Source organism: Notolepis coatsorum (genome assembly GCF_963971535.1).
Source record: "Notolepis coatsorum genome assembly, chromosome: 5".
In the NCBI taxonomy this organism is placed as follows: Eukaryota; Metazoa; Chordata; class Actinopteri; order Aulopiformes; family Paralepididae; genus Notolepis; species Notolepis coatsorum.
Genome location: NC_140169.1, coordinates 129,071,632 through 129,094,881, shown reverse-complemented (window position 1 = coordinate 129,094,881; position 23,250 = coordinate 129,071,632). Strand labels below are relative to the sequence as shown.

Sequence of the window (23,250 nt, the reverse complement as noted above, 5' to 3'; positions counted from 1 at the left end):
AATAAAATAAATTCCCTACCTACCCATGGCCAAACTGACAACCAACCTGAAACCAACTATTATTTTTGTTAGGCCCTACACAGAGTTCAGGTTAGAGAAGGCTACACAGAGTTCAGGTTAGCGAAGGCTACACAGAGTTCAGGTTAGCGAAGGCTACACAGAGTTCAGGTTAGAGAAGCGAAGGCTACACAGAGTTCAGGTTAGCGAAGGCTACACAGAGTTCAGGTTAGAGAAGGCTACACAGAGTTGAATGAATGAATGAATGAAAACTTTATTTTAACAGATTGCAGAATGGGTACAATACAGTACGGCTCAATACATACAATTGTTAAGGGGATGCAGACCTGAGAAAGACGTTTGTCTTGTTTCCATCAGGGTCCCCCATTTTCAATTCATATAGACATATATGACATACATGACATACAGATAGTCAGTACTGCTACATCTATACATTTATGACATACCAGATTTGCAAATACAGTACTGTTTGTGATACAGAAGGAGTCAAGAAAAGGGAGTATATACATTTGACGTAGAAACTGTACATTGGAGGAGGTTGGGTGGGGGGGGTTGGGTACATTGGGATATTGACAACCATACTGGGTAATTTACATTGGAGGTGGTTGGGGGGGGGGGGGGGGGGGGCGGGGGGCACACTGTATAAACAAGTAACACTGTACATTGAGGGGGGGGGGGAGGAGACACTGTACAAACAAACACAATTGTACATTGAACTATTGACAAAACCATACTAGGTAAATGACTGTACATTGGAGGGGGTTGGGTTAGGATATTTACAGGGGCCAGTGTTGAATTGCAGTCTCCCGTAGGTGTCCCTTGAGAGAGGTTTTGAAAGTGGGTAGTGATCCACATTCCTTTACAGCTTTGGGTAGGGCGTTCCACATTGATGTGGCATAATTGCGAAACGTGTTTAGTCCCTTATTAGAGCCGAATCTGGGTTTAACATGATTTGTGGAGCTCCCTCTGGTGTTGTGATCGTGGTATTCACTGACCTTTGGGAAGTATTTTGACATGTACATGGGTACCTTGGTCGTGTAGTGTATCTTGTAGACCAGGCCCATTGCAAGTTGTTGTACTCTGTCGTCTACTCTAAGCCATCCTAGGTTGTCAAAGTGGGCAGGGGTGAGGTCTAGGAGTAAGGTCAAGCAGTAGTCTGACCAGTTTGTTTTGAGATGTTTGTAATTTTGTTTTTAGCGCCTTTGAGGTGCTTTGGTACCATGAGGTGCAAGCATAGTCGTAGTACCCCTGAATGAGTGCTCCTGCCAGAGTCTTCAGGGTGTTCTTGTTTACCAGAGAGGAGATCCGGTACAAGAATCGAGTTCGTTGGTTGACTTTTTTTATTACATTGGATGCCATTTTGTCACAGGAGAGATTAGCCTCTAGGATGGAACCCAGGTAGGTAATTTCATCTTTCCTTGTGACAATATTGTCACCCACTGTAACTGAGAAGCCGTCGGTCTTGCTGAGTTTGTTATTTGAACCGAAGAGAATGGACTCTGTTTTGCCCATGTGTAATGATAGTTTGTTATCAGCGAGCCATATGCAGATTCTGCCTAGTTCCGAGCTGAGGGTTTTTTCAACCTGTAACTTGTTCTTGTCAGAGACCAGCAGGGCTGAGTCGTCCGCAAACAGGAACAAGTTGCAGTCACAAGCTGACGACATGTCATTTGCATAAATTAGGAACAGTAGCGGTCCTAGTATGCTTCCTTGTGGAACACCACAGCTCACTGTGAGGGGGGGGGATAGGGTACCGTTTACCTCCACCATCTGTTCCCTCCCCTCAAGGTAGGATTGCATCCAGCTCACTGATAGACTATCAAAACCAATTGCTTTTAGCTTGTCAATCAGAATGGAGTGATTGACCGTGTCAAAGGCCTTTTGTAGGTCCAGCATGACCATGCCGCAGTATTTGCCTGCGTCCACCTCTTGTTTGATGTGGTCATTCAAATAGAGAAGGCATGTGTCAGTGGAGTGGGATGTTCTGAAGCCAGATTGGAATTCGTAGATTAGATTTTTTTCCGCTAGGTACTTTTCGACCTGTTCGTAGACTATTTTTTCCATGACTTTCGAGATGGAGGTGAGAATAGAAACAGGGCGGTAGTTGCCTGGGTCTAATTTGCTGCCCTTTTTGTGCAGAGGGGTCACCCTCGCAATTTTGAAGTCCTTGGGGACGTGTCCCTGTTTTATGGAGAGGTTTATTATGTGTGTGATGATTGGTGTGATGGCGGCTGCTGAGTCTCTGAGGAATTTGGAGGGGATGTTGTCATGGCCAGTGGCCTTGTTAGGTTGGAGGGCGCTCAGTTTATTGAGTACCTCATCTGTTGTTACCATTTCCAGCTTGAAGTCGTCCTTGCGGACCCCTAGGTTTTTGTAGTAAGCTACTATGTGTTCTACCCCATAAAGCCCTGAGTGGGAGGGTAGTTTGTTTACCAGTGTTGTGGCTATGGTTGTGAAGAAAATGTTTAAGTAATTGGCTACATCCAGCTTGTCTGTGATGAGCGTGTTGTCCGTTTTTATGTTTATGTTTGAGAATCTGGTTTTAAGTTTTTTACTGCATCCTAGTTGATTATTGAGTAATTTCCAAAGTTCACGTGGTTTGTTTTTGTTTTCCTCAGTTTTGTCATTGATGAAATTCTTTTTTGCAGTTTTGATCATGGAGTTTACGTCGTTTCTTAGTCTGTTTCTTTCTAGTTTGAGTTCAGTCACGTGGGCTTGGAGTTCACTGCTCGTGCTTTTAGTAAGCTTTGACTGACTTTTACGAAACTCAGAGCATTTTTTGTCTCTGGTTTTCATAGCGGCCAGTATTTCGGAGTGCATCCACGGCTCAGCGCGATTTTTTACCCTGGTGGTTCTTAGGGGGGCCATGTCGTTTAGTATTGCTGAGAATTTGGTTTTGAAACCAAGCCATGTTTCGTCAACCAGTGTACCATTGAGTTCATCTGACCAGTCCAGACTCTCCAGTTCAAGGTTGAAGGCCTCGCTAGAGTAGGTTTTGAGGTCTCTAGATGTGACTGTTTTGTGGCAGCCAGCCTTTTGTTTTAGTTTTTTTCGGGTACAGAATATCATATAATGATCACTTAACCCAGGTTAGGTTCAGGTTAGAGAAGGCTACACAGAGTTCAGGTTAGAGAAGGCTACACAGAGTTCAGGTTAGAGAAGGCTACACAGAGTTCAGGTTAGCGAAGGCTACACAGAGTTCAGGTTAGAGAAGGCTACACAGAGTTCAGGTTAGAGAAGGCTACACAGAGTTCAGGTTAGAGAAGGCTACACAGAGTTCAGGTTAGAGAAGGCTACACAGAGTTCAGGTTAGCGAAGGCTACACAGAGTTCAGGTTAGAGAAGGCTACACAGAGTTCAGGTTAGAGAAGGCTACACCGGATGGGACACGAGATGCAGCGGCTCCCGCTCCGGCCATTACACTGGATTTAAAACCAGGGGGCTTCACCCAAGCTCACTTATGATGTAAGCCTTTGGCACAACGTTCAAAGTCTCTGAGGTCTTCTAGCGAGGCTAGATCAAATAGGTTGGTACTGTATATATTGTATAAACATGGGTAATAAAACCCAGATGCTTCACAGACGTTCAGTGTAGAGGAAAGCAGCTGTTAAATCAAGGCTGCACAAAGTAGGGCCCGCAGGCCAATGTTGGGCCCTTTGCAACATTATGTTTGGCCCTAGATGATTCTAGTCTAGAGTGAATATATATATATATATATATATATATATATATATATATATATATATATATATATATATATATATACATGAGAAATATATATTATCTTGAGCCTATTATAGGAAACATTTAAATGATTATATGATAAGTAACTTGTATCTTTGCAAAAAGAGATGTATCTCAGGAATGTTTGCTGGGTCTATGGCCAACACTCACCTGTATGAGAGTGGAGGAAGCCAGAGTGGGCGATGGCACCAGGACAAACCTCAGCTTGTCAGGCTCCTCTGGGTCAATATCGACCATAATCTCTCTCCAGCCCTTCTCTGTTCTCTGTCCCAAAACACACCAGTACACACAGTTCAACACAAGGTTAGGTAAGCATGAGATGGTGACTTTCATAACACTTCACAGTTCACAATCTTGGAGGAGTCAAAAAACACAAGATAGCTTTATTACGTACTTGGAATTTATGGATGGGTAGAGCATCGAAGAACTCATGAGCAAGATAGATGCTAAATCCTGGGTAATGGGGGAGGGGTACCAATGGTGATTGTTACAAACATACAATATCACAGTTGAGTCCACAGACTAACATTTGCACAACATGTTTAAATGGAATGGTCAGTTAGAGGCCTGTATTGTTCAAATTCTAAGAGTTGTTTTTTCAGAGATGTTGGTACCAGCCTCGTGTTAAGTTATAAACAAAATCACATGCCAAAATATCTGGAGTCAATAGTAATATCTAGATATGGTTAATGATGACATACCTCTGGGGACGTCCCCAATGTTGCGGTACCAGGAGATCGGGAGGCCTGTGCTGGTGTTGCCACGGCGATACACAGGCTCATCCTCGCTGGCCGCCACCTGGCTCTGGTCCCCGGTCAGACACTCTGCCTGCACCCGGCTCAGGTTGGGACTCACCTCCACCAGGTGAACGGATACTGCGGTCTTACCCAAGACAGACTGCAGCTGACTGAATACCTGGAGAAACCACACACCCACACACACAACACACGACATGACATAGGGAAATAGCTCCCTCTATTGGTCAAAGATTTCATTGACAGGCACAATATTACTCTCAAACTGAAGTGGATGAGCACAGCAAAGAATACAGCAGAATTCCATTATGAAAATACATACTCTGAGAATGTCTTTGGCCAAAGAGCCTTTTCCTGGTCCAAACTCGACCAACTGGAACTGACTGGGACTCCCTGCTCCCATCCACTCACTCACACACCAGACGCCTACTAGCTGGAAGCAGAGAAAGACATACACAGAGATGAACCATGGACGGAGTGATCAATTTAGTGGGCTCAGTACATAAGAAATGCTTTGTTGTGCTGACATTAGATGCGTTGTAGGCAGTGACTGTATCCAGTAATAAAATCACACCTGGGGGTCACCATCCTAATCTGTGTCGTTTATTGACAGATGATGTGTACACAATACTTCAAACTTGCAGACATACACAGCTTCAATCAAGACTGACTCATGGGCCGTTCTCACCTAAAGCAGCCAAGTCTTGCAGCACAGCTGCATTCAATAATTTCCAATGCAGAGGAGCATATGCAGTACCTCGTGAGTACCCCGTGACTGCATACGCTCCTCTTCATCGGAAATTAATTTAATGCAGCCGTGCTGATAGACTTTGCTGCTTTGGGTGATAACGGCCCATGAGAGTATTAGGTGTAATTGAAGTGCTTCTTTTGAGTAGGACAAAGATACAACAAAAATAGTGTACTGTATACCTTTGCGTTAGCCTAAATTCTTAACGAGAGCTGCAGATGTATCACTGGGTGCCTGAAGCCCACTAATACCAACGACCTGTACATCCTGGCAGGTATCGCTCCTCCTGACATCAGAAGAGTGGTAGCCAGTAGGACAGAGCGGCGCAGGCAAGCCACAGATGAGAGGCACCCCCTATATGGCCCCCAGTCTGCCCCCAGTCTACTAATATCACTGAGAAGTTTCCTGACCAGCAGTGCTCCACTGGAGACAACACCATCTGAAGCCGCCTTAAAATGAGGAAGAAAAAGCTGTCTAACCACCCACACCTCTATCTCAAAAGTCATGGAAAAAAATGGTCTATGAACAGGTTGAAAAGTACCTTGCGAAAAAAAAAAAAAAAGCTAATCCACGAATTCCAATCTGGCCACTCCACTGAGACATGCCTTCTCTATTTGAACGACCACATCAAACAAGAGGTGGACTCGGGCAAATACTGCGGCATGGTCATGCTGGACCTCCAAAAGGCTTTCGACACTGTCAATCACTCCATTCTGATTGACAAGCTAAAAGCAATTGGTTTTGATAGTTCATCTGTGAGCTGGATGCAATCCTACCTGGAGGAGAGAGAACAGATGGTGAAGGTAAACGGTACACAACCCCCCCCCCCAGTGAGCTGTGGTGTTCCACAAGGAAGCATACTAGGACCGTTACTGTTCCTAATTACATGTCATCAGCTTGTGACTGCAACTTGTTCCTGTTCGCGGATGACTGGTCTCTGAATCTGCACCTGGCTCGCTGATAACAAACTATCATTACACCTGGGTAAAACAGAGTCCATTCTCTTTGGATCAAATAACAAACTCAGCAAGGCCAACAGCTTCTCTGTTACAGTGGGTGACAATATTGTCACAAGGAAAGATGAAATTACCTACCTGGGTTCCATACTAGAGGCAAATCTTTCCTGTGACAAAATGGCAACCAATGTAATCAAAAAGGTCAACCAACGAACAAGATTCATATACCGATATGCCCTACTCTGTTTACTTGTTTTATTGCACAATGTCGTTCTATTGGATTCCATTATATATTACTATTGTAATTATGCACATCGTTGCGGGCAAGACCACCCACATTTCATTGTATACTCGTATGCCGTGACAAATAAAACTCTTGACTTGACTTTTCTTGTACCGGATCTCCTCTCTGGTAAACAAGAATACCCTGAAGACTCTAACAGGAGCACTCATTCAAGGATACTACGACTATGCTTGCACCTCATGGTACCAAAGCACCTCAAAGGCCCTAAAAACAAGACTATATACATCACAAAACAAACTGGTCAGACTACTGCTTGACCTTACTCCTAAAACCCACCTCACCCCTGCCCATTTTCTCAAAGAGCACCTACGGGAGGCTGCAATTCAAAACTGGCCATGGTAAATGTCCAACCCCCCCCCCACCCAAGTACAGTTTCTTCCCCCTCGAATGTATATATTCTCTTTTATGATCACTGTCTCTTAAACAGTACTGTATATTTGTATATCTTGTATGTCATAAATGTCTGGATGGAACAGTACTCTATATCTGTATGTCGTGTATGTCATAAATGTCATGATGAATTGAAAATGGGGGACCCTGATGTAAACAAGACGAAAGTCTTTCTCTGGTCTGCATCCCCTTAACAATTGTATTGAGCCGTACTGTATTGTACCCATTCTGCAATCTGTTAATAAAGTTTTCAATCAATCCATCAATCAATCAAACTATGCTCATCCCCCCTGCTGAAACCCTCCCACCAGGAGATAACAACTGGGCAAAATGGAAGTGCCTGAACCGACTTCGCTCAGGTGTTGGCCGTTCTAGGGAAACCCTAAGCCTAAGGCACAGAACCCCAGACCATGGAGCACCTCCTTCGATGTCCTCTGGACCCTGCACAGCAAAGGACCTAGCACTCTACAACATCAAGGGACAGCAATGTACCAAACACTGGCTGGACGTTATATAAGCTGAATAGCTTTGTATATGGACACGAAAAGAAAGAAGCCTAATTTCAGACGCTTACCTCTCCAAATATCTGACTTATTTCTGGTGATGTAATGAAGTCACCCTCTGGACCCAGCATGTTATTCCGCACATAATAGCCCTGAGTTAAAACACATAGGTCAAGGTAAATTACATTACGCAGCAAAATGTGATTAACTTTAATTTGCAACGAGTGAGTGGTACTATTTACCGTTACTGGGTTTGTGAGCACCTCTCTCATGTACTCTGCCACTGGGATAGGGCCTGTGGCTTTTATTTTGTAGGTTAGATGTCGCAGCATAGACCTTCCTGGCTTTTGCTCCTCTCTCGGAGTACTGATGCAAGATCTGTTTGGTACCGCACTCCATCGCACTAAGGTATATTGAAATTGACATGTAGAGGACACACACACACATAATTTCCTTTTCAAATATTTGCGTTCAAACTACAAGAAATATGTACACTATAGTATAAACAGTTTATTAGCCACATAAAATAATCTCAATTGCTCTTACCTGGTGATAATATAGGAGAATGGTAAACGAGGGCTCTACTCGTTTGTAATGTCTTAAACATTCTGCTCTGCAGTGCGCATTACGTTCATAAAACCTCAAGTTCAGATGTTCCAACCTTCAGTTTCTGGCATTAGCCGTTATGGCTATAGCTTGTGTGAGCACTGAGCCACCTTGCAAGCGTTAATGGCTACAACAAATGACTGTGCCAAGGTCAGGGATTTCACAAGTCGATACAAACGCTACAGTACAGATATGCACGGGTGGAATTCAATGTTGACTTCCACTTACAGGTACAATAACCGTTTTTATCTCTAACATTATGCATAAAACGCTCACATCAGCAAAGGACCACGGTGACCCGAAAGCATGATGACAACAAACTACCCGATTGGATGAAATCGCTGCGTAGTTTGGTAACAAACATTCTGATTGGTTTGATTTAACCTCTGAACTCTGCATCCCCACGTCTGCGTGTCATGCATAAATACCGTGATAATTATGCTTTTGTCTAATATTACAATATTCGCATAAAGTCTGATGCGAGGAACTGGGCGGAATGCACAAATGAAAAACCACGGACATTAATTTTAGCAGCAGAAACGGTGGCGTGATTTGTTTCCGTGGCCTATGTGTGCGAAGACGCTCTCTGATTGGCTAGCCGCGTACAGCGAAGACCCTCTCTGATTGGTTTAGCGCCGAATGGTCTCTTCCGCCTAACCCTAACCTTAACCCTAACCCTAACCTTAACCCTAACCCTAACCCTAACCATAACTCTAAGCATAACCCACTTCGAAAGAGGGCCAAAGCATAACCAATTTGAAGCAGAGAATATATGTCCAAGGCGGAAGAGACCCTTCGGAGCAAAACCAATCAGAGAGGGTATTCGCAAACATAGGCTACGGGAAAAGATCACGCGAAACGCTGCTGTTGCTTTTCACTTCCGGGTCATCTGTCTCGCTAGTCTCCATGCTGCTGCTAGCATGGCGCCGAGTAACAAGTATCGTAAGAAAGTAGCTGTAGAAAAAGTCGAACCTGACGAAGACTACATCGAGAATGAAGATGACTGTGACGAGGAAGGCGAAGAACCAACAACCAACGTAAAAGGAAAGCAGAAAAAGGACGAATTGGAATTGGACGAGGTCTTATGGTTCGGTGGAACACAGGTAAGTTTCGCTTGTGTGGTAACGTTAGCCCCTTATCAACTTTTTTTATATCATTAGGTGGATTTCAGGTTTGAATATATTATTATAAATATGTTATGTCTCTATTCAAAGTGTTTCATATAGTCAGAAACAAAAGTGAACTGCCCCATCTGTGATGTCACTCAGATGTAACGTTACTGCTTGCCATAGAAAATGGATCGCACCGATGTCTAGCCTATTATTATGTTCTTCACTTGGTTCTGTGTACATTACTGAGTTAAATATTATTAATGTATAAATAATAGATAGCTAACCACTTTAAATATGTGCAAACTGGACGTTTGTTACTAGCGCAGCTGGCAGCTACTACTGATTGTATTGTATTATAGTCTTCATCTTGGCGACAGTCGCATTAAGAGTTGCAAAACCTTTGATTTATTCCTGGGTAAACATAGTGATGTCATTGTTTATTAATTGTGTTATTGCTGTTTTGTGTTTATAGGCTGACTATGTTCTACTTGAAAGCATAGACGATTCAAATGAATTGGTAGATGGGGGAAAGAAGGGAGCTATAGACGACCTGGAGGAAGGTGAACTTGAGAAGTTCATCAGTAAGCTGGGCATCCGTGCCTACGCAGGACAACAGATTATACCAGACACGCCTGAAGATGAAGATGCCCCAGAGACCAGTCAGAAGAAAAGTAAAAAGGCTAAAGACAAGAAGCCTACAGAGGAAGAGAAACCCAAAGGACAGCCGAAAGATAATGACACCCAGGGAGCAGAGGGCAAAAAGAAGACCGCAAAAGCCAAACAGGTTGGCAGTGACGGTGCTCCAGCAACATCCAAACAGGTTGGCAGTGACAGTGCTCCAGCAACATCCAAAGAGGTTGGCAGTGACAGTGCTCCAGCAACATCTAGAAAAAAGGCCAAAAAAAACATCAATGTGTTTGAGTTTCAGCAGCGACAAATCCTGCTGATAAGACCTGGAGGGAAATGGCATGACATGGAATACACCACAGAAGGATCCTCAACGACACAAGACGAGTCCCTGGTCAATCAGTACAAGGCACTGGCCCAGAGGCTCTTTGAAGCTGAGACTGGGCTCTACAAGAATAAGAAGAACTTGGAGAAGGGGGCCAACAGCGCCTGGATAAAGATGGTGGTCTCCACCGGTACAATTGCAGACAGGATGGCAGCCATGACTTGTCTGATCCAGGACGCTCCCGTACACTCTCTAGAACACGTAGAGAACCTGGTCGCCATGATGAGAAGGAGGGGCGGCCGCAGGATGGGTCTGATGGCCCTGGACACTCTCCGGGAGCTCCTGATATCCGACCTGCTCCCGGAAAACCGCAAGCTCAGGCTGTTCGCCCAGCATCCCTTCGACCTGCTGGAGGAGAAGGCGAGCGGGAACAGGGACGCTCGCGACCGGCGCCTCGTCCTGTGGTACTTCGAGCACCAGCTGAAGCACCAAATCGCATCGTTCGTGATGGCCCTGGAGGAGGTGGCCCACGACACGGTGCCGGCCACCAAGGCCAAGGCCCTGAGCACGGCCCACGAGCTGCTGTGCAGCCGCCCGGAGCAGGAGAAGGCCCTGCTCGTCCAGGTCGTCAACAAGCTGGGAGACCCCGAGTACAAGACGGCGGCCAAGTGCTCCTACCTGCTGGAGCTCTTGCTCCGCCAGCACCCCAGCATGAAGGCGGTGGTGTGCGGCGAGGTGGAGCGGCTGATGTTCCGGGTGAACGTGAGCCCCAAGGCCCAGTACTACGCCGTCTGCTTCCTCAACCAAGTGGTGCTGAGCCGCGAGGAGGCCGGCCTCGCCACCAAGCTCATCACCATCTACTTCTCCTTCTTCCGCGCCTGCGTCAAGCAGAAGGACATCGAGTCCAAGATGCTCGGCGCTCTGTTGTCCGGCGTGAACAGGGCGTATCCCTACGCCAAGGCGGGGGACGAGAAGGTCAAGGAACAGTTGGACACGCTGTTTAAAGTCGTGCACCTGGTGAAGTTCAACACGGCTGTCCAGGCTCTGATGCTGCTTTTTCAAGTGATGGACTCTGAGCAAACGGTCTCAGATCGCTACTATGTAGCTCTATACAGGTAAATCTTAATTATTAAAAAGAAAATATTTATAAAACATATTTCCCCAAATAATCTGACAAATCTATGAAAATACTTTTTTTCTGGTCAATTTGTGTTTAATACATGACCGTCTGTTTTAATCTCTCTGCCGAACAGAAAACTCCAGGACCCAGGTCTGACTTCGTGCTCCAAGCAGAGTATGTTCCTCAATCTTGTGTACAAGTCTCTGAAGGCGGACATTGTCCTGCGACGAGTCAAGGCCTTTGTAAAGAGGCTGCTTCAGGTCAGCTCTGAGCAGAACCCTGCGTTTGCCTGCGGAGCGCTCTTCCTGGTGTCGGTGGTCATGAAGGCCAAGCCAGGCCTCCAGTTGCTCCTTCAGGAGGACGTGGTAAGGATTATTTAAAGGGATAGTTCAGATTTTTGAGGGAATCCTAGCCCTACTTTCTTTGTTTTAAAATATGTCTTTGTAGATTTTGTTTTAGAGAGAGAGGGAGAGGAGGAAAATGGGAGACAGCAGGGGAAGACATTCGGCAAAGGACGCCGGGAGTCGAGCCCGGGTCGGCCGTTTCGCGACGCAGCGCGTTACATGGTGCGCTACTAGAGCCCTACTTTTTACTTTTCTTTTTAATTAAAGGAAATAATGGATATGGATGGGGACCTGCTGCCAGAGCAGGAAGCGATAGCCTGCACTATGTTACAACCTCCTGTGCTTCAAGGAACATGCCAACTTTTTAGGAAATTCGCTTATTTGCCATCTACCCTGGCATTAGACAAGCAGATTACATACCCTTTTCTTCTCTGTTGCATGCATTAGGCTTAGGGAACAGCTGCGCCGTTAGCCTAGCTTAGCATCATTCACTGGAAGTAGGTGTGTCAGTGTAGCCTAGTTCCCAACAGCCACGAAATACACTCCAAATACAACTCCAAAACGTTCCTGTAAACATGTTGTGACCTGTGTATTTACCACATGGAGAAATAATTATAAAAATTGGACACTTTCGTTTTCTAAGCAGATATATAATCGGATTTTTTTTTGCCGAACCACTGCTGCCTGGGCGCAGTGATTTCATCTAGGGCTGACCTTCGAAGCTTTTTTTGGCAATCGAAGCTTCGGGGTTGAGCTTCGATTTTAATTTCGAAGCTTCGAGAAAAAAAAATGTATCTTATGTTGTGGGACTTGTACAGCACTTTGGTAAACTTTGTTGTTTTTAAATGTGCTCTATAAATAAAGTGGATTGGATTAATTAATTAAGTAGCCCCTTTCGTGACTGTGACGCAGCCAACAAGGTTTCACTCGGCTGCGCAGCCTTGGTGCAGTGGGGCTGCTCTCACAGCCAACGACATGACATTACATAATTATGTTGCAACCTTCGTCTATCAAGCAAACAATTATATAAATATTTATATGTGGGGCGGCTAGGTGGTGCAGTGGCCAAGGCGCTCACCTCCAATGCTGGAGATGCTGGGTTCGAGCCCAGCTCTCCACATTGCTTTCAGTTTGGCTGGTCGTCCGTACTAATACAATTGGCAGTATTAGGGGGAGGGGAAACTGATGGGTGGTGATCGGACGTTGTGGACAGTGACTCCTACAGGTCGGTTGGTGCGCCTGCGCAGTAGAATCAGGAAGCGACGTGGGTGGCGTCCCTCCAAAGCGCAGACCCCTGACGCTGAAAGATCGCGCTGTGCAGGTGAAAAGATGCGACGGCTGCCTCCTCGTGTACCGGAGGGGACTCGTGCAATGTATGGCTTACACGTCCACATTACAGCCGGCTTGTGGGAGGCATGAAACAGCGTTCGAGATAGGGGAGGGTTGAATTGGACGTCTTCGTCGACATGTCTGCTGCACATGTCCTTGTTGTTTTCAACACAGATTATCTCCACATGCTTGTTTTAGAGAGGTGGAGTCGAGGCGCTGCTTACTTTCGTTTAATTGGAATGGAGGCGGGAATGCGCAGCTTACTTTCGTTTCATTGGAATGGAGGCGCAAGATTTGAGGCAAAAAAATAATAATTAAAAAACATTTTTTATTTTTATTTTAAACTTCAATTTTTTTTAATGTTCGAAGCTTGTGCCATCGAACAAAGCGTTGAAGTATTTAAGACAGCCCTAAATTTTCATCACCTCAAAAGCCCTGTAGCTTTTTGAAAAACAGGGCTTTTGAGGTGATGAAATCACTGCGCCCAGGCAGCAGTGGTTCGGCAAATAATGGTTCCCTAAGCCTAATGCATGCACAGAGAAGAAAAGGGTATATATCTGCTAGTGAAATCTACTTTTTGTGCACAGAGTAGATTTCAGTGAGCCTCAGTCAGCTTGTACAGACAGGAACGTGACCCCATTGACTTTGCATTGGTTTGTGGCCAACTAGCCGGAACTGATATGAGGAATAGCGTGGACTGTGCTGAGAGAGAACCATCAGAACTATCCCTTTAATATTGTGACATGATACTTTTTTTTGTTAGCTTTTCATGAATTTTCTTTGTTCTTGCTCATGCAAAGCACAAGGGATTATTGTAATCACTCACGTCTCTGTGTGTAGCTGGCTGTCCGTAACTGCGATAACTCTTCAGATTTGGCTCAAACCCGGCGGATAGGTTGACAGTCAGCCAACGACCCCCCACTACATTATATTACAATTAGCATGTGCTGTAGCATGTGCTGTAGTGTGTGTGCTGGAGCGTGTCCTGCAGCATGTGTTTTAGCGCAGGTGCTGCATCTCTCTCCCTTCTCATTCTCTTTTCATTTGAAGTGCCAAGGAGGCACAGCATCAAATACAACTTGAAAGACTTGTCAGAACATAAATTATATTCCACACCGATCTCAATGATTTGGCTTTTCACGATTACAACTCAATGTTTCGAAGGGCGGTGAGGAGGAGAATTTCAAAGATCTTGCCGAAGAACAAGATGACGATGAAGAGGAGCACTTTGTGGATGCTGATAAGATGGATGCTGTTAAGGTGGAGGAAGTTAAGGTGGAGGAAGGGCAAAGTGCAAAAACGGAACAGCCCAAACCTACAGTGTCGTCGTGGGTACATCACCAGAATCTGGAAGGTCTGTAGTGCTTTTAATGTCCTCTCTCTCATTTCTGCATTTCTATGTATCAGGGCTGTCATTGACTAAAGAAATTCCAGTCATAGGATTCTGTTGATTATTTGATTTGTTAATTTTATGGACAAATCTGTAAAATAGTTTTGCAACATTTCCAGTAATAACGACTACGGCCTCATTTAGCATAAAACAGAGTAATCAACCGGAACCGTCCTGGTTGACTCTGACCCTAAAGAACATGTCACCTAATTGACCAGGAGGGGGCAGTCTTACTATGTATCGTTCATAACGGCACAGGGCTGTACGCTAAGCTTTTTCACTAGGGGCACACTTGCCCCTAAATGAGAAATTTAGGGGCAAAAAATATTTTTTAGGGGCACATTTTTTAATAACAATTTTACCATTATAGTGAAAAAAAATATGTTCCTCCTGCCTCATTACTGTGGTCCTTTTATTTAACATTTAAGTGCTTTTGTTGTCAGGTTTGTATCTTTTATAATGAACCAACTGAACTTCGTATTACCACAGCTGCAAACATTTCTTCTTTCATTGATAACGGTGTATTAACAGTGTTCATAGTCAGTATCTGCTGCACACTGCAACACAGCTCTAAGACATACACTAAATCATGCTCTCTGTTTATCTTTCTCCCTCTCTCTTCCACACACACACACACACACACACACACAGAGAGCTCCCTCCCCGGGCCCCTGTAAGGTATTGGCTTGTGTTGCTACACGGACACATTTGTATGTTGCACCATGGTACTTCCTGGCTTACAGAGTACAGACCATAGATACAGACTAGTAAACAAACATTCCGTCTATTATGTGAACTAAAGAGTACAAGGTTTACACAACAGCCCCCACCCCTTGTTTTATTGTATTTGTACCTGTACTACCTGCTGTCAGCTGTTTATCTCTCTCTGTGAGCTTGATTAGCTAGCGTTAGCTCACGTTAGCTCCGCGGCTAACCCTGAACTAAATCAATGACTTGGTTCTAAAGCATTTCGAGTAGTTTTCACTGCACATAGAAGTAGCCAAACAGCGGGAGCATTTCGGAAGTATATAACCAAAACCTAGGCAATTTCGAGCCCTTGGCTTGCCTTAAGGAATCAAATAGTCTGCCATTAGCTACATGCTAACATGCTAACGTTATAACGGTCGGGAAAACCTGGCAGCGATAAGGGAATTGAAAGTCACAGGCACGCGATTCCAGGTGCCTGTGACTTTCTATGAAGAAATGAGCTATGAAGAAACTTTACTTTTCAGCCAGTCTATCAGAGTGAGTGCTCAGCCTTGGATAATTTAGGAGTGAAATGCGAATGCAAGGCTTGAAATCACTACTCGCAAGCCCGCCCCCAAATATTATTTACCAATCGCAACGGCCAATTAAAGGGGCAATTCGCGATAATCTCATCGCAGTGTACAGCCCTGCGGCATGTGTACCATCTTCCCTTTGTTTTCAGGTGGGAAGAACGTGGAAACATACGATCCGTTCCACAGAAACCCTTTGTACTGCGGAGCGAACCACACCACCCTATGGGAATTGCAAAGGGTACGTCTCACAGAAATGCTGCTTCATGAGACATGATAAAGGATGATACCCTCTGCCAATCTCATTCACTACCACCACAGAATAGTTGTGTTTGGACTGAACAGCGGTATTTTGATTATTTAGATTTTCACAGGGGTCAGGTAAAGATATTGCAAAAGTCAACATTGAGTCGTTTCATTTGAACAATCCGAAATTAGTCTCAAAATCCGGAGATCTGTCTTTTAATCCATGCCTCTTTTCAGTGATTTGTATGAAGATCTTGGTTAAACGTTATTTCAGCGCATCTCCCGTCCTGCAGATGGCTCTAGTTTGCTTTCCCCCCGAGTTTCTGCTTAATTATTGCAGAAACCCTCTTCACCAAATTCCATCTCATGACAATAATGGCAGGTGCTGACCCCCCAGAAGCCAGATACCCAGCCCTATGATTCACTTCTAATGCGTTTTCTCTTCTTTTCCCCTCAGCTGTCGGTACACTTCCACCCCTCCGTGTCACTGTTCGCAAAGACCATCCTACAGGTATAATAGGCTCATATCCGTTATGATGTATTTCAAATAATCTAAAACCTTGCCCTCTTTTCTTGAGCCTCTAATCACAACTGTTGCTGAGGGACGCAACAGTTGCGATTGGAGGATCAAGAAAAGAGCGTTGGGTTTGAGCTGGGTCCACTGTAGATCCTTTACTACGGTATTTTGATGAAACTATATCATTATCATCTTAGTTGTGTCGACCTTTTCATGAACTCTTTTGTCTTCGGTGGTACGCCACCAGGGGGAGTCCATCCAGTACACAGGAGATCCCCTCCAGGACTTCACTCTCATCAGGTTTTTGGACCGCTTCGTCTTCAGGAACCCCAAACAGCTGAAGGGCAAACGTAATATCCTACGTATATCCTTTCCTGGCCTGTTTTTTTCCCGTTAGTGCCTAAGTTCACTTACATTCGCAGTCACTTTCATTGACATTGTTTTTAATCCACAGAAACGGACGCAGCGGTGATGCAACCCAAGCAGAAGTTATCCATGAACAAAATCCGCTCTCTGGCTGGTGAGTCTTTTTGATATTTACTTTTGCATCGAATATGTTAGCTTGGTGTATCGGTTGAGTTCAACAGTGTGATTGTTGTGTTTTTGCTTTCAGTTAACTGTCAGGAGTATCTGTCGAAAGAGGAGAGTCAGATCCCTGTCGACGAAGTGTTTTTCTATCGGTGAGAACCAGCTATTTTCTATTTCAGAGTCATCTGTGGTGTTTTAATCTGACATCTGTCGCCCAACACTTGCGGGCGGTATCTTTTCATCCTGACATCGTTGAGTAAATTATATTCTTTTCTTGCCTATCCCCTCGACAGGTTCTTCAAGAAACGAGAGATGGAGAAGAAGCTTCGTCACCCAGAAGGAGACGAAGACACGGCGAGCCTGGAGGATGTGGACGATGAGGAGTTTGAGAAAATACTGGGTGAGTGCTAGGGCTGGGCGATATGGCCAAAAATATGGCTATATCGCGATACACGATATATATCGCGATATTTTTACATTTCCTCTAAATCACTTAAAAATGCTTGATTTAACCCTTTGATGCATACAGTCACGCCAATATGATGATTATAATAAGTCCCTGCAACATATGTTTGCATTATTAAACCATGAAGATGCTTTAAAAAATAATTTAATGAAAATGTACTAAGAGTAGTCTACTGACACACTAATAAAAAAAATGATTTACATCTAAGACAATTTATATAAAAACTCTTGGGTGCCTAAGACTTTTACACAGTACTGTGTTTTCTATCCACTTTAGCCAAACACACACACATATATATATGTATATATATACACACCCTACTGTGAGAAAATAATAATCACACACAAAGGTATAATGGCTTATAGCAGACTTAATGATTTTAGAATATTTCAGATAATTAAATTAAATGTTTATATCATCAACTATCCAGTTAGTATTTATACTGTCTGTAACGTTTGGCTACTTTAAATCATTGAATGTAGAGAGAGAGCGAGAGAGAGAGAGGGGGCGAGAATGAACAAGAGAGCCAGCCCCCCCCCCCCTCGGGGTTTGTTCTAGGTTCGCGTTTTGATCGTCTAAGCTGCCGTAGGTGATAACGTCACACTCTAATGTAAACAGGAAGAGATGGAGACACACGGAGATGGAAATTGAATGATATACAGAAACGAATAACTAATAAATATGAAGTTATGTTTAAACTGCTGTTGTCAAGCGTTGTCAATATAACCCACCCCATTTCCTCACGAATGGAACTAGTCTTGTGGAGTCCGCTTTGACCGTTTACCAGGGTTAGCAGCTATCGCTAGTTAGCTTAGCATAATCCTAATGGATACCTTGGTTAGCAGCTACCGTTAGCTCATTGCTTGTGTCAATTAAATTACATGTTATTAAAGGTCCGCGCTCTGTCTAATGAAATTACAACCGCAACATTATATCGCACTGTACAGCCCTGACTACACTAACGTTAGCCTATAGCTCCGCCGTCCCTTCTTGAGGAAAGCACTGCGAGTGTCTCTCGGCCGCGGGCGGCGCCATATAAACTAAATACTCGATGTTCGCGATATAGTACAGTACTACATCTCGGGTAGAACAATCCGCGATACATCGAGTATACTCGATATATCGCCCACCCCTAGTGAGCGCACGGACTAACTTGAATGCTTGGAATATGTGCTGGCTTCTTTTATTATTATTTTTTATTAACATTACTTTCCCCTTATCTAACCCAGATTCGTGTGAAGACAATTACTTCACTGACACGCCAGAGGATGGTTTGGACTTTGCAGGGTAAGGTGGTGTGGGGGTGTGTGCACCATTGTTCTTTGTTCTTTGATTGATTGATTATTAGGAATCGAACAATTCACTTCAACAATAATTCCATTGCGATTTTTTTCAAGCAATAAAATCTCACAATTTGACTTTATTTGATTGTTGGCCACTTCTTGAAAGTGTAATCGGTACACAAATGTGTCGGGACTGAATCTGTCAGCAATAAAGGAATGTAGGTGACTAAAATCTGATTAATTATTAATTCAGTTCTGAATTACCGGTATACATTAAATAAATACCACACATTGATATCAATCATACATTTTTTTATGCACATTTATATTGATGTTTCACAATGCATCAATTATGTTTTACACCTACTTATACGTTGAGATAATCAATGAGTAGGTGTGCATTAAACGGTTTTAAGGCACAACATGGAGGCGAAGAACCACACTGCGCAGCAGAGGTTTGCCTCCACAAATACCTTAATAAAGAAATTAAATAACAGCATTCGCAAGTTTTGGTGAAAGTTTTGCTCATGCCATTGGTGTGTTTTCTTTCCCGGCCGTTAGTTTATTAAGTTGTGCTTCACTGCAGTTGATAACAATTAGTTTGACAGCTGTGTTCTTTACCCCTTAAGCCTGATTGGCCCGGTACTGGGCCGAGATTTATTTCACGTCATAAATAGATCAATACAGTCCGTATTAATTAATGTTGCATTTCTTCTTCAAATGTAGCCTAGAGTAAAGACCCTAACCCTATAAAAAAAAGCAGTCAACATATATATTTTTAGCAACCAATGATTTTAAGTGTTATTAGCTAAATATAAGCTTATAAAAATCTCTGAAACAGATGATTGTAGTCGTTGTAGTCCTAAGAAAGAGGAGACCCAGGGCTTTCGATGGATGTCGAAATTTCATAAAACTACACTACGCAGCTCACACCAGCCGCTGTTGACGTGAACACATTTATTTTCGTGATTATATCTCATGGGTCAATCAAACCTGAATGTTATTGCATCGCAATACAAAAGTAACTGTACTTAAAGTATTTAATTCACGGTCTTTGCTGCCAGTAATGGGCGTCTGCTGGTACTAAATCCAGATTTAACTCTGCCATTGGAAACAGGAGATTTGGCCCGATCCATAGATGTATGACTTGGCCATAATAAGGTCATTTATAGGCCTGAAATTCTATATTCATATTTCAAATTGCATGTGTCTGGATGGCAAAATTCAGTACTGTATCTACAAAACCCTCTGTAAATCATCTGCCCTTTATTAATTTGCTTAGATCTTTAGTACACTTGATCTGAAGAAGGTGCTGAATGAGCTCAGTGGCAATTTTCCATGTCTGGTCAATGTTAGAATGCCGTTATTCACTGTCAAAGATGGAAACAAAAAAATAATAATAATTTATATTCTCCTTTTGGTTCATTACAATTTACTCAAGCATAGTAACAGACACAATATTTATGACAATGGGAATACATTCCCTGAGGTCCATAGATGTCCCTAGATACCAAGAACATGCAAATGGGCCTTGTAGAAGTGGAGCAATCTTCCATTTACTTTTATGTATGTACTTTAGGCAGATTTCTGAAAATATGCTATATATGGCTAGGGGTTAATGTTGCTACGGTTACAGGTTGAGTAGTGAATGGATTTAGAACGGTGATTAAACTTGAGCCGAACTACGTGTGCATTAAACGGCTTTTACGCACACCTGTCAGCCATCAGAAGAGTATTCACCCAGACCGTGGTATAATACTCCTTATTACCCCTGTATTTCAGCAACGTGAAGACGAAGAAGAAGGGCAAGAAAGGGGCAGAGGACTCGGAGTCAGACATGGATGAGTCTGACGTAGATGGCCTGGACGACGAAGAGGTGTCTCTTGGGAGCATGGACGAAGAGGACTTTGGAGACGAACTGGAAGAAGAAGGAGGGACATTCATGAATCCCGATGGAGATGAGGGTGATGAAGAGGGTACGCATCGTCAACACCACTCTTATTGGGTTAATTAAAGGTCGATATGTCTGGTGCGGCCGCGATTACCTTTTCTTTGGCCTTCGAAGCTGCAGTAGATATCATAGAATAATTTAGCTTCATTCTTCTCGGTAAATGAGAGCTGTGGTATAGGTTTTCTGAGAGTTCATATGATGTAGAACGGATTCTCAAAATGAATGTTGGATTATTATTTCTAGAAGCAGTTTTTATGCTCATTTTTGGAGGGGTTAAAAAAGAAATTAAGGATTTTGAAGTGTTTTTTTTGACAGATTTCCATGGCAACGATTTAAGCTTGGAAGCAGGTAATGTTTCTCACATCACATACGTGTTAATTAATGTCTCATTAATGTCTTCCCTTTTAGTACCAGAGCTTGAGGGAGATGCTGCATTCGATGGTGAGTTGTGGTACATATGAGAAAAGTCTTGCATATATTATTCTCTCAGGGAATATTATATAATAGTCTTGTTATTTGCCTCCTGAAGATTCAGAAGATGAATTGGACGAGGTGCCAGATATCACCCCACGTGCCAAGAAAGGCAAGAGGAAATCATCAGAAGCTCTGGACGTCTCTGGTTCTTTAGGTTAGTAGTGAACGGCTCCTCTGTTGGAATTAAAACATGATTAGTTCATAATGGCATTATTCATGACTTCACATTTTTGTATAGGTTCAAAACCGGGGAAGAAAAAGAAAGTGAAGAAGGATACAGCCATGTTCGCTTCTGCTGAAGAGGTATTATATTATTATTATACAAGTATACCTTAAAACACTCTGATATGCAGCATTAGAGCCAGCATCAGATTTATGAGATCACAATTGACCTATCTCAAGCCCTGCCTTTGAAGCAACAATTGTGATTGGAGGATCAATCAATATAGGACAATCTATAGTCTTTGGGACATATTATTATTATCATAATCATGCTAACGCCTTCCTAAGTCTCTTGATGTGAGGTAGGCTGAATCAAATACCTGTGAACTTAGTTTTGTAGCCTCAGATTATTTTCTAATCTTATGTCCTGTAATAATTTAGGGTTAAGAATAGTTATTTTGAAAATCTGAATTCATCAGAAGTTTTAAAACCACTAGAATTCAGATCCTCAAATCATTGAAGAAAAAAATAAAATCACTTAGGGTTACAAATGTTCCAAATTGTTCAAGTAAGTTTCTGCCATAAATCTTGCATTTTAATAAAAATGCCTCATGTTTAGTTGCCAAGATTTACTGAAATGTAAAGCAATGTCATCTGCTCATAAAATATAAATGACAATCATAATAAATTACACAACAAGAATATATTCTTTATGGAAAATGGGTGTTACATTTGGTGACCACATTTTGATTTAATTTTCTTTTTACCAGTTTGGATACATGTTGGATGAAAATGCTGACTCCAAGTTTGACAACATTGGCATGAATGCTATGGCTAACAAAGACAAAGCAGGTAAGACCTCGACGTGTTTCAAACAAATGTTACTAGTGAATATGTTCAATCATAAGACACATCTGATTGCAATACCTTTGATTCAGTCTGTTGGCTAGATGCTAGCCAGATACAGGTTCTCACTTGAGAAAGTCATCATTATGACCGATGAGTCTACATCAAGTCATAACACTGGCAGCGTTCCTCAAGTTGTTGCAAGCTACTGTATAGTTTGCCATTATGTCATCAGCCAATGTCTGGTCCTCCTAGTTACTGGTGAATGCCGTCTCTGTCCAGTAGAACGTGGAGACTGGTCTCATGGCGGTGTGGGTCAACCATTCTGAACACCATTCTCTTATCCCTGCAGGTGTGAAGCAACTGAAGTGGGAGGCTCAGAGAGACGACTTTATGAACAACCGAGACGTCAAGACGCTGAGGAAGAAGAAGGCGGCGTTCAACAAGAGGAGAATGTTTGGCAAAGCAAAGATGGGCAAACGGACTTTCAAGAAGAAGTGACATCACTAGATGCTGCATTTTATTCAACAAACCTCTATTCCCTCTTTGTGGACCACGCCTCGGAGTCTTTCTCCCGAATACCATAGACTCCTGCCCACTCGTTGGACTGGTAATATACTGGAGGGAGACGAGGTAATGGCTCATGATTAAACACCGTTTACGTTAACTGAACATTTCACTTCATCACATTATTCCACTTGATTGTGGCTTTATTTTATCATTCTAAGTCGGTTGTCATCGGTATGTAAAAGTGATATAGGCTAAAGCAAGAACAAAGGCCTGCAAAGTTTAGAAATTGCAGTTAAGGTTAACACTTTGTACTATCCCAATTTCTATTGGCTTTCATTTTAGAAATGGATGTTTGCAGTACAGAATGAATCCATAAAAGACTAAACAAGTAACTTTGTACCTTCTAGAACTGAGGGAAGCCTCCTATTCATGGTGTTCCTGAAATCTGTGGAGGCACATTTTCAATGTACATTCTGTATCATGTAATTTGACGCATGCAGGTGCTTTTCAAAAGTATGATTATATTTGACATTGTCCTTTCTAATAAACAAGTTATTGTTACCTTGACTGGTGTCCATTGTATGGAAAAGACCATAAGCCCCAAGCACGCCAGCCAATTCCAGTACGATGACCCCTTTCATTATCCTTTTAGCCAAGGGTGCCAGTGGTCCGGGTGCCATCTGTGCAGAGAGCAGGGGTGGAGCAGTACATCAAGGGAGG

The 23,250-nt window shown here is 43.2% G+C and overlaps 2 protein-coding genes across 3 annotated transcripts in view; one reads left to right on the top strand and one right to left on the bottom strand.

Moving 5' to 3' along the window:
• ndufaf7 (NADH:ubiquinone oxidoreductase complex assembly factor 7) overlaps window positions 1–8,310 on the bottom strand; it is a 16,782-nt gene extending 8,472 nt beyond the window's left edge. Inside the window, exons 1-7 of one of the 2 annotated variants that reach the window (XM_084314688.1) lie at window positions 7,964–8,310; window positions 7,660–7,820; window positions 7,489–7,569; window positions 4,839–4,949; window positions 4,463–4,676; window positions 4,156–4,214; window positions 3,912–4,025 (exon numbers count right to left, since the gene is read on the bottom strand). In XM_084314688.1, the coding sequence (XP_084170814.1) occupies window positions 3,912–4,025; window positions 4,156–4,214; window positions 4,463–4,676; window positions 4,839–4,949; window positions 7,489–7,569; window positions 7,660–7,820; window positions 7,964–8,024 (801 nt within the window). In that variant the 5' untranslated portion in view covers window positions 8,025–8,310. The remainder of the gene's footprint in view (window positions 1–3,911; window positions 4,026–4,155; window positions 4,215–4,462; window positions 4,677–4,838; window positions 4,950–7,488; window positions 7,570–7,659; window positions 7,821–7,963) is intronic. The other variant, XM_084314689.1, reaches the window with a different exon arrangement.
• A 633-nt stretch (window positions 8,311–8,943) lies between these two features.
• On the top strand, window positions 8,944–22,924 carry cebpz (CCAAT enhancer binding protein zeta; the record flags this gene model as incomplete). The annotated part of the gene is made up of 17 exons (XM_084314253.1): window positions 8,944–9,126; window positions 9,608–11,202; window positions 11,341–11,572; window positions 14,045–14,234; window positions 15,700–15,788; window positions 16,251–16,304; window positions 16,558–16,660; window positions 16,765–16,830; window positions 16,924–16,990; window positions 17,132–17,238; window positions 18,534–18,591; window positions 20,370–20,563; window positions 20,947–20,979; window positions 21,068–21,166; window positions 21,251–21,315; window positions 21,945–22,026; window positions 22,373–22,924. 17 exons carry the CDS (start codon window positions 8,944–8,946, stop codon window positions 22,519–22,521), a joined length of 3,366 nt encoding a protein of 1,121 aa, XP_084170379.1. The 3' UTR covers window positions 22,522–22,924.
• Between the last annotated feature and the right edge of the window lie 326 nt (window positions 22,925–23,250).